Raw genomic sequence first — 11113 nt, forward strand, 5'->3', positions numbered from 1 at the left:
CTCATCCGACGACATTTTTACAGACACATAAGCATAACAGCTTGAGGGGACATCCATAACAACACATCCTTTGTTCATATGCATTAACTATGTAAACACACAGCAATAGCCTTTTAATTTAAACCACCGATACATGTCAGTGGTATCAGCGCTCTAATGGCTGGTACCCTATGAATCTAAACTCTTATTGCAAGTACAGAGAACGGCAGCAAACAATACATAACCATGAATATGGTATAATGCTGAAAAAAAATGCATAAGGGGGCTTTTTTGCTGTTGTTTGGATTGCATAATATACTATTCAGCTGCTTGAAAACAGTGTGTTACAGCAATATAAATTTCAGGCATTCGAGTGTGAAACCGTTTCTTTTTCTTCGAGGTGTCTGTGTGTGCTCCTACAAAGCTGGGTGAGCCACACCCTGCTGTCCCCTGACACACAGACAGAGGGAAACAGAGAGAGAGAGACCGACAGACACAGAGAGGGACTGAGCAAAGTCATCACTGAAGTGTGAAAGGAGGATACAAATGAACATGCGTCTCTCCCCAACCTCAGTCACCCATTAAACAAAAGGTTAGAGAGCTGGGTTTGTGATGGCGTAGGTGGTCAGTTTGGATCCCAAAAGCATAAGGGAAAAGTTGACAAGAGAATTGAGTAACACAAGGGGGCTGCCAGGTACTGCAGCAGCAGAGGAGAACTTCTAGGTACACCGTACATTGACAGTGTGAAATCAGGCGGGGCAGAAAAAGGGATTGCCTTACAATATTTGCATGAATGGAAAATAAAAATAGATTTTTCACAAAAATAACAGATATTTGACCTGAACTGGCTGCAATTACATCAATTCAGGATATAATGTTAATCTTCATTTTAAATTGTTTGAGATGTACGACATCAAATTGGATGTACTCAAGGGAAGGAAGCAATATGACAATGGCATGACAATGCAGAAATACTTGTGAAAATGTCAAAGCGGGAAAATAACAGTGTCTACTGTGAAGACCGCTCCCTTTCAGAGTGTAAGATTATGGTGCTAAATTGTGTGAGCATTATTATAATGTTAGGTGCTGCAGGTGGCACTGAATGCATCACATTTTATGAGCTCGCCTGCTAATATAACTAGCAGCTACAGCCATTAGACAAATGTAGTGGAGTAAAAAGTACAATATGTCCCTATCAAATTAGTGGAGATCAACTATAATGCAATGTATAAAGTGCCAGTTACAGAGTGTACTCGAGAACAGTATTTAATTAAATCTTGGAGTTGCTTCTCACTTCCACAAATCAATCCTTCAGTACCAGCAGACTGCTGGATGTAATCACTCAGTTTTATTTCAAATCAGTGTCAGCACAGAAGAACTGCTATGGGACGTTAAAACAACTGTAGTGGAGATCCCCTTTTATCTTCCATTATTCTGTCATTTCAATATAGAAACACTTCAGCACAATAACAAAGTGAAGGGATTATATACGATGACAAAAGGCAGATGCTCTTCATCCCACGTACAGTACATTGGCATTGTCATTCAGTGGAAAACACAGAAGAAAGGCATGTGTCCTCACTCCCTAAAGTAACAGCTTTACAATGAACCTTCACAGATGACCACGCCCTGAGCTGCTGATGTTAAAGTGTCTGTCTCCTACAACCCACCAGTCAACCCCACCCCCATCTCCCCTCCACGTGGAGCACCGCAGCCGCAATGTTATACAACTCCCTGCTGTCTCTGCCGTGAACCCTTCTTTCGCCCCACCCCTTACTGTGGACCGTAGTCTGCATGTTAAACCTGCTGCTGAGTTATCACTCCCAAGTCGTCCAGAGTGGATGAACCGGGTCAGGAGAGAGTGCATGTGCACCTGATGAGGAATAAGTTAATAATATGTTGAAAATATATCAAATGTATACATTTATAAATATATAAATTCATAGCAAGTTCTTTCAGTCTGGAAAGGCTTTGTAAGAGAATAAGATTTTGGGGTATGAATTGTCTGTAATTACAAGTAATCATCAAAATTCATCACCTAGTACTATTGTACTTGCATTCCAATCTATAAGGTGTAATAGAAAAGTGGGAAACAAAGCTTGAGCAATGTACCATGCAGGGGTTATTTGAAAGTCATGACAAATACTGCTAGAATAAACATAGCTTGTGCAATGTTCGAAAATGAAATAAAATGAAATACTATTAAGGTCAGACTCTGACAGTCTCCTAGAAATGAAAACAGATGCTGTGCTGACCCGAAAGATGCACCCTCAGCGGTATGTGAGTCTCTCTGACAGGGAGCTCAGAGAGTTCAGACAGGGAAGATGGTGTATTCTTCTGTATAGGCAGAAATCCAGCCTCAGCTGAATGTAAAGTGGATACTGCTGAATGTTGTGTATGTAGATTCGGGCACTCTTGTGTTTATCCTCTCTGCTACAAGTTGCATAAAAATGTATAAAAAGTTAATAAAAATGTATTTATTTTTCTTTGTATATGCTACATTTAATCAATCTGTCACGTAATTATTAGGACCAAAAGGTTAAGTACAGCCTGTATGTACCTCACCTCATTGCATCACACATTTTATAAAGTATTTGTATATCAAAAAAAGTGAAAGTGCATTGTTTTAATATAATAATCCTATGAATCATAATCATATTGGACTGTGACAAAATGCAAAGAGCCTCAGTAACATAGAGGAGGGGGAGTGTCATGAACAAACCTCTGTCTTAAAAAGGGTAACTGAGATAACCAGTTAGAACAAGCAGCAAAGTAATTTGTCTCTAAAAAATGTGTGCCTCTGGGGCGTCCTGCTGAATGAGTGGTTAAATGCACACCATATAAAGTAAGCTCAACATCCCTGGTTCAATTCCAGCCAAGGACCTTTGTTGCATGTTTCCCCCCCTCTTTAGCTCCACATTTCTTCTGGCACTGCCAATAAAGGCTTAGGATGCCCCAGAAAATCTCCATCAAACGCATGTGTGGCAGTATCCTGTTTATTTTTATTTTAAGATCCATAGATTATTCAATTAGTGAATCAACAGAAAACTTTTTTTCAAAGCAAAAAAGCTTCTCACATATAAATATTTTCATTTTTTTCTTACTCTTCTATGATAGCAACCTGAATTTCTAGGTTTTTGCCTATTGGTCAGACAAACCAAGACATCTGAGGGTGTCACCATGGCCTCTGGCAACGTTTGATGGGTATTTCCCCATATTTGCTGTCCTTTTATAGACAAAACAAATAATCGATTAATCAAGTAATCATAAGTAGATTAATCAGTGATGAAAATAATTGTAGACACTCCAATTTTCTCTGCATTTCAAGGAGGTCATCAGGTCTTGACACTAATACTGAGCAGGGGTTGTGTGGGAGCAAAGCGCCACCATCTGGTACAAAATGGTACCCGGCTAATTATGAATGAAAACGCGCGATCAACTTAAAGTACACACAAAGATTTGTCTAGGTAGGATTCCTTCATTTCTTATAAATGAAAGTTAAGAGCTGAGATGATTCAATGATAACCTGATTAGTCGATCCGCAGGAAGTCAATTGTCAACTATTTTCATAATCAATCCATTGTATAATTCATTTTCCAAGAAAAAATGCCAAACTTGTGCTGTTTCCAGCTTCTCATGTGTGACGATTTGACTCCTTTATAGGTCATAAATGATAGTAAACTTAATGTCTTTGGGTTTTGGACGGTTGGCCACATAAAACAAAAGATATGAAGATGTCTCATGAGGTTCTGGCAAAATATGATAGGCCTTGTTTCATTATTTTCAATGTCATTTTATACGCAAACCTCTTATGGATTAATAGAGAAATGAATCGTCAAGTCAAGTGGCTTGTATGAGGACTACTGGAGCAAAATGTAACTTATTGAACATAGAATTATGGGTAATAAATGTAGATTTACTCAAATGTACAAACGAACCAACTCGCTAGATTCCATTGATGGTGAGAGAGGCGGGACTTTTGCGCTACCCGGATGACGCTACATCACCAAGCACCAATCAGGTGACCGGGTCTTGCGCAGTTCATGGGTTCCTTTTTTTTTTTTTTTAACTTCGCACATGCGCATTTCATTTTGAAAATGGCGGCCGTACAAGGTGGTCTCGTCGATGCGGATGAAGAGAAAGACATTAAATCAGAACCATCTAACGATGGCTGGGGAAATAATAATGCAAACGACGGGAGACTGCTCTCTACGTCGCCGGGCTCCAGTGCTCCGGCTGGAGGCACCAAAACTGCGGCGGGAGCCCCGGAGGACCAGCAAACGCTGCTGGCAGTCTTGCAGTTCCTCAGAAAGAACAAACTGAACGAGTCCGTCGAAATTTTGCGTCGCGAAGCGGGATTACCGGAGGATTCACTTGATCCGAAGGGGGCTGATTCCTCCGGGGCCGGCTCGGGGGGTGCTGCGGGCAATGTGGACATAGATGGCGGGGATGGCAGCTCTCTTCTCAGCCGGGTGACCGTCTCATCATCTGCCGGAGCCCAGGCACCAACAAAAGGTCACTGGCTACTGAAACACTGATGCACGGTTAACACAAACGCTTCCTCTTAATATAACGTAACCTACGACTTTAACCCTAACCCTAACCCTCCACTTACACAAACCAGTATGACGATAGAGATGTTATAGTTAAGTTATACATTCACTGAACATTAGCAAAACAAATGAAGTCCAAACTACCAAATAAAAGTGTATCCAACCTCTCAGCGAGGGAATAAAAATGAAAAATAGTACTTCACGAAGGTTTTTTTTTCTTTTTCTGGTCATTCAGTGCACAGTTCCTGGTGTGTTCCCAAATTTGTGTTTGTGGTTTAGGGATGTACTGATAAAGTTTTTTTTTTTTTTTTTTTTAATTTGATACCATTAACCAATATTTTCCAGTTCATATCAGTTGATACAGATAAAACGATTGTAAGACTTTCATTGCAAATGTAGGGGCTAAACAAATTGTGCTATCCAGACATGCCTGTTATAACAATGTCAGGAAGGTTAGACAACAACTCCTAATTTAAAGTCCAAAGTCCGTTTTTCCGGAGCTCTTAACCACATCTCATGGTCTTGTTCAGTGAAAGGAGCTTGTACTTGTACAAAAGGCAACGTTGCTGTAGCTTAATTGACGGTTGAGGTAATCTTATAAAAAGTAGTACCAGTAGAATCCTGGTATAACTGCACATCTCACTCGGACTTCTTTTTCAGCAGCAGTTGGGGAGGATCAGCCAGATGTCAATGTGGTGCTGTCAGCTTACAGCCAGCAGGGAGACCCGACTCTGTATGAAGTTTACTATAGCGGCCTCAAGAGATTTATAGAAGCAGTTTTGGACTGTCACAGAGCAGAACTGTCCCAGGTCTTCTACCCACTGTTTGTCCACATGTATCTGGAGTTGGTGTACAACAATCATGAAAGTGAGGCCAAGGCTTTCTTTGAAAAGTGAGTTTCCTTTTTCCAATAATAAAACATGATTTACTTGACGTCCGTATAGGTTATATTCAATCCAGCACACGTCTAAAATCCTACCATGTTTTTCCATCTCCATCACAGGTTTAGTGGGGACCAAGAGTGCTATTATGAAGACGACTTGCGTGTTTTGTCTGGCCTGACAAAGAAGGAGCACATGAGAGGTAACGAGACCCTCCTCGACTTCCGCACCAGCAAGTTTGTCCTGCGCATCTCTCGTGATTCTTACCAGCTGCTGAAGAGACACCTGCAGGAGCGTCAGAACAACCAGATCTGGAATATTATCCAAGAGCACCTCTACATTGACATCTTTGATGGCATTCCACGCAGCAAGAGCCAGATCGATGCCATGTCTGGCAGCTTGGCTGGAGAGGCCAAGCGAGAGGCCAATAAGGCTAAGGTTGGCTTTATAAACCAATGTACATACAACAAGATTAGCATTTTCCATCTCTCCCCACAATTTTTTTTACAACCTTGCTGAATTCATGACAAGCCCTTGTTTCATTGTTATTCAAACTACTGTAGGTTTACTATGGATTGCTGAAGGAACCGGAAATTGAGCTGCCTCTAGACGATGAGGATGAGGAGGCAGAGAATGAGGAGGGTAAACCCAAGAAGAAGAAACCCAAAAAGGACAGCATGGGCTCCAAGAGCAAGAAGCAGGATCCTAATGCACCTTCACAGAATAGGTATGGGTTTATTTATTTATTTATTTACTTTTAAAATTCTGCATTTGCACTGCTGGTATTATTGTCTAATCAAATTGCCTCACGAGGCCAAAGCAGGCGTGTTCCTGTAAAAGTTGGCTTTGACGCTGGGATAGAATTCAGTTGAAAGTCCCAGCACATTGTATCACAGCGATGTGTGTCCGCTGACTTCTCATTTATCTTGTAAAAACTGAAGTTTTGATGTGGGGGACGGACTTTTATTGCATGCAGCCATGCACTCCTGCTCCAGTGACCAACCTCACACATACGGCTTCTGAATAAAAACTTTTAATTTGAAGGGAGTTACTTATCCACACACAGTGCAAGACAGTTAATTAGAAAATATTCAGCAATAGAGTCCCTTCTGGCATCATCTCCACTACTTAGGGTGTTCTACTTGCCAAAACTGCAAGTCCCTACATGTCACAAAGTTATAAAGAGACTATAGATACTTTAGTTATTTATTTGCGAGCTCTTCTTGAAAATGCTGTTTCCGTCATCTGTGACTGATGACAATTTTTTGTTTGCCACTGCTTAGGATACCTTTGCCAGAACTAAAGGATTCAGACAAGCTGGACAAGATCATGTACATGAAGGAGGCCACAAAGAGAATCCGCCTGGGACCAGATAACCTCCCCTCTATCTGTTTCTACTCTTTTCTAAACGCATACCAGGTAAAACCTCATGACCACAGTCATTCACTGGCTGTTTACACATGTAAGCAACCGGTAAAGTCTAGACTGTTAATTACGAATTTAAACTACAGTAGAAGTTATTTCTAATTATTATAACCTTTTGGGCTGCAGGGTTTGACGGCAGTGGACTTCACAGATGACTCCAGCCAGATTGCAGGAGGCTTTGCTGACTCCACAGTACGGGTTTGGAGTGTCACACCGAAAAAGCTCCGCAAGGTCAAGTCAGCAGCAGGTACAGTTTATGACACTGAATGAAGGTATCTTTACTTCTTTTATTGCTAGCAAATAACTGATCTAAAACTTTTCATTGTTTTCATCTCATCTTACCCATTTTCTCTTAAGACTTGAATCTAATTGACAAAGAGTCAGATGATGTGCTGGAGAGGATCATGGACGAGAAGACGGCCAGTGAGTCAAAGATCCTCTACGGACACAGTGGCCCCGTGTATGGGATCAGCTTCAGCCCGGACAGGTAAAACAGCTCTGATGCGCCTGGTGTTACATAAATCAGGCCTTCTGCAACAACTGGATATATCTTTTCATTATTGATTTTAAACATAAGGTAATTGCTGCCTATTTTGCATTTCAGAAACTACCTGTTGTCAAGTTCTGAAGATGGTACAGTCAGGCTGTGGAGTCTCCAAACATTTACTTGTCTAGTGGGCTACAAAGGCCACAATTACCCAGTATGGGACACCCAGTTTTCTCCCCACGGGTACTATTTTATCTCCGGGGGACATGACAGAGTTGCCCGGTAAGAAACTGCAGAACTTATTTGTTACTGTGTGAAATAATATTTCCATATACAGTCCTTCCATATTTTTCTGTAACACAGACAAAAAAATACTGTAGATGCACAGCAGCACTGATCACAGATGTCTTTCGTTGTTCTGTGCTGTGCTGTCTCCTACAGTCTGTGGGCGACGGATCACTACCAGCCTCTACGGATGTTTTCTGGTCATCTAGCTGACGTCACTTGCACCCGTTTCCACCCCAACTCCAATTATGTGGCCACAGGGTCATCTGACCGCACCATCCGCGTCTGGGACGTCCTGAACGGAAACTGTGTCCGTATATTCACCGGCCATAAGGTCAGACGGGTCACCAGAGCAGTTCTCTGTTCTCTGGCCTCCCATTCTGTTGGTCGCAAGGGTTATCAACAGCCAATGTTGTGGTATGAAGTATTTATGAACTCAAACTGAGATCAAAAAGCATTATCAGGTTTTACTGAGTGTAACTTGAGTTACACACTGGGTTTGGTAGTTTTAACAAAATCTCAAATACATGCTTTAACACTGTGATGAGTACTGACAAAGACAAACGGTCCTGGGATTATTATATTGGCATCTTCCATGTCACACAGTGGCCTGTCCTCATTGTAAGCAAGCAGTGTTGAGTAAGTGACAAAACCTGAACTGTCACATCATCCTTACAGTACACTACCAACACTGTACACCAAAACAAGTGTTCAAGAAAAAATTGAGAAACCCTGAATCTTACATCTATATGTTTGATTTGAGCAAGTCCTTGCTAGTTACTGATGGATGTTTTGTCAGGTTGATTACTCAAGATTCTCTTGAGTAATCAACCTGATGCTAAATTCACGGATGTATAGGGCAGCACAGCCGGCAGAATTGAGTTCTGTAAAGACAACTACTGAGCCAGTCTTTTAACTTTATTCCCCCAGGGTCCTATCCATGCGCTGGCTTTCTCTCCCAATGGTAAGTTTTTGGCTTCTGGAGCCACTGACGGCAGAGTTCTTCTGTGGGACATTGGTCATGGACTGATGGTTGCAGAGCTGAAAGGCCACACAGATACCATCTATTCCCTCAGGTTCAGCAGGGATGGCGAGATCCTTGCCTCTGGTGGGTGTTCCACAACCTCTCTTAATACTTTTAATCAACTATATGTATATTTAATCAAATCTAGAGCCTGGTGAAGCCACAGAGCTCCGTAGTTACTTTTCTTTTTGAGGTTCTGCAATTCCATCTATCACATTCAGATTCACATTCAGAGTATCCTGCTTTCCCTAGGCTCCATGGACAACACAGTTCGTCTGTGGGACGCAATGAAAGCTTTCGATGATTTAGAGACTGACGACTTCACAGCAGCCACAGGACACATTCATCTACAAGATAACTCACAGGAGCTTCTGCTGGGCACCTACATGAGTAAATCCACACCTGTCATACACCTTCACTTCACCCGGAGGAACCTGCTGCTGGCTGCTGGGGCCTACAATCCATAAGACATTTCTGAATTATGAGAAAAATCAGTTGAAACGTGAAATTGTTCAATGTTGGTCCCAGAGCTCCACAAATAACTAAGGAGGTTTACAGGGCAGTGGGAATAAAACAAAATTGTAATTACCAGTTCACTTCCGATGTACATCTAGCTGTGAATGAGGATAAAGATTAGGTTAGCCCACACATGTCCTGGCTGTCAGTGTGACAGATTGAGGCACCAAATCGAGCTCATCTATTGCAAATACTACTTTGCCTGAGAAAAGTGCCATTTTTGATTGAGGACCATTTCTAGAAATCACTGCCATGAGTACAGCTTTGCTCAATACATGGCTGACATTTCTGTATTATAGTCTTTTATACTGGGGTACACTGTAAATAAAACAAGTTTTTTCTATGTCTTGGGCATAAATGTTCTTTATTGTTAACATAGGGACACCGAACAGTAATATTTTATTACAAGCACATCAAGCTGCTCTCTCCACTCCCAGCTGCAATAAATGATGGTCAAAATGGACACCTGTAAGGAGACAACAAGGGCCTTGAATGAATTGAATAGATCAATACTATGCTTAAGTAGAACGGATTTGGAAACTAATAGGATGGAAAGACTTTAATGTACTTACATGATCACTTTTCTGTGATGGCGGCCTGTTTCTTGGGCTTCAATTTGAAGAATAGGGCGATGGCTACTATGCTGGCATATGTGGCCAAAACACACTAGAGAAAAAAAAAAAACAAGCATGATCAGAAATTCATAGTGGTATGGCAGTTTTAGGCTATTTGACAGTTTAACTGTCAAGTGTGAAATTCAGTTTATTACAGGAGAGTTGCACACAACTCACATTCCTCCTTCCTGTGATTGTGTATGAATTGAAGTACTTTGCAATCCCAGTGAACTGGTGCTGGGTTCCAGCGTCATGTCCTCCCATGATGGATAGTTGATGGTCCTACCACAAGGAAAACAGGTGAATAAGTGATTAATATTACAGTAAATAAGCAAATTAATTCTTGACCTTGGCAACAGTATGTGTGATAATATAATCTAGAGCTGAAGCAGTTAATATATTGTCTGCAACAAAGGTGAAACTTGATTGATTTGATCAGTTAAATTAAAGTCATTTTCGAAACGCTACTTATGGAACTATTTTAATAATCCTAATATCTTTTGTACTGTCTGTCTAACAAAACATGCCTTTTGAAGACCGAATCCGTGATGAAAACAGTTGTTAGTTGCAGACCTATAATAATCTCCGTTGCTATCTTAAATGGATTTCTGAATTAGTATTTCGTCCCACAATAAATAATTAATGCAGGGTAATCTCGGCTGTTTCGACAGTAACGGATGGTGGAAAAGTCACGCACGTTAGTAAAATAATCCAAGGGAATCTTAATAAATTGAGTATTTTATTTTTGAAAAAAAAACAACTTTCTTGCAATTGTAAACTCGCTCCTGTAGTTACAAGCGTTATTACATAAGAACAGTTGCAACCTTAATGGTGGTTGTCTTAGCATGCTACTTTGATAGTATCTGATATCAGGAGGCGAACAACAACTTTTGCGCAATACTCCGGTATAATATTTATTTCTGACAGGTTAACCCACTTAAATTAATTAATCTCGTGGTTGGCAAATGAAATTACAGTGTGCATTTCATCCGGCAGTATAACTATATAGCTCGTTAGCTAGTACACTATATGGTAAGTCAACTTAGCTTGCCGGGTTAGCCCGCTAGCTAACTTAATTTCAGACCGTTCGATAAATAGCGCATCGTCAAAGACGAGTCTTAAAGTTTTAAAACATGTACTACTTAGCATTGTTTAAGCCACCGTAGATGGGCTGACTTGTTTCTAAGTGTGTAATGTCTTACCTTTAGCACACGACCCCTTGACAAACGGAATGAAGCAGGTGCCCTTCAGCAGAGGCCGCAATGCTAAATTCGCATGGAAATCCCGCCTACTCTCAGCAATACAAACTGTGTCACTATTGGTTCAAAATAACATCACTCAAAGTTAGG

The 11113-nt window shown here is 41.0% G+C and overlaps 2 protein-coding genes across 3 annotated transcripts; one reads left to right on the forward strand and one right to left on the reverse strand.

Annotated features, from left to right (window-relative positions):
* Positions 1-4074: 4074 nt before the first annotated feature.
* On the forward strand, positions 4075-9225 carry taf5 (TAF5 RNA polymerase II, TATA box binding protein (TBP)-associated factor). Of its 2 annotated transcripts, none has more exons than XM_040147414.1 (11): positions 4075-4494; positions 5193-5424; positions 5536-5851; positions 5977-6140; positions 6697-6832; positions 6965-7085; positions 7196-7325; positions 7443-7607; positions 7767-7944; positions 8541-8718; positions 8887-9225. In XM_040147414.1, the coding sequence occupies exons 1-11, from the start codon at positions 4077-4079 to the stop codon at positions 9099-9101; spliced, it is 2253 nt and encodes a 750-aa protein (XP_040003348.1). In that variant the 5' UTR covers positions 4075-4076; the 3' UTR covers positions 9102-9225. The 2 variants fall into 2 exon arrangements, with proteins under 2 accessions (XP_040003348.1, XP_040003349.1); XM_040147415.1 differs by having other exon boundaries at positions 5196-5424.
* Positions 9226-9484: 259 nt separating this feature from the next.
* On the reverse strand, positions 9485-11094 carry atp5md (ATP synthase membrane subunit k). Its single transcript, XM_040147419.1, has 4 exons — positions 10967-11094; positions 9942-10046; positions 9723-9816; positions 9485-9616 (listed from the first exon to the last, which is right to left on the reverse strand). The coding sequence occupies exons 2-3, from the start codon at positions 10026-10028 to the stop codon at positions 9727-9729; spliced, it is 177 nt and encodes a 58-aa protein (XP_040003353.1). The 5' UTR covers positions 10029-10046; positions 10967-11094; the 3' UTR covers positions 9485-9616; positions 9723-9726.
* Positions 11095-11113: the final 19 nt, after the last annotated feature.

This window comes from Xiphias gladius, chromosome 15, assembly GCF_016859285.1.
Source record: "Xiphias gladius isolate SHS-SW01 ecotype Sanya breed wild chromosome 15, ASM1685928v1, whole genome shotgun sequence".
NCBI classification, from domain to species: domain Eukaryota; kingdom Metazoa; phylum Chordata; class Actinopteri; order Istiophoriformes; family Xiphiidae; genus Xiphias; species Xiphias gladius.

Bases quoted from the DNA above. Each gene is read 5' to 3' on its own strand.
- taf5 (XM_040147414.1), top strand. From the start codon at position 4,077: ATGGCGGCCGTACAAGGTGGTCTCGTCGATGCGGATGAAGAGAAAGAC. The intron at 5,425-5,535 runs GTGAGTTTCCTT...TCTCCATCACAG, and splicing joins GCCAAGGCTTTCTTTGAAAA to GTTTAGTGGGGACCAAGAGT. The intron at 5,852-5,976 runs GTTGGCTTTATA...AAACTACTGTAG, and splicing joins GAGAGGCCAATAAGGCTAAG to GTTTACTATGGATTGCTGAA.
- atp5md (XM_040147419.1), bottom strand. From the start codon at position 10,028: ATGGGAGGACATGACGCTGGAACCCAGCACCAGTTCACTGGGATTGCA. The intron at 9,817-9,941 runs GTGAGTTGTGTG...TTTTTTCTCTAG, and splicing joins CAATCACAGGAAGGAGGAAT to TGTGTTTTGGCCACATATGC.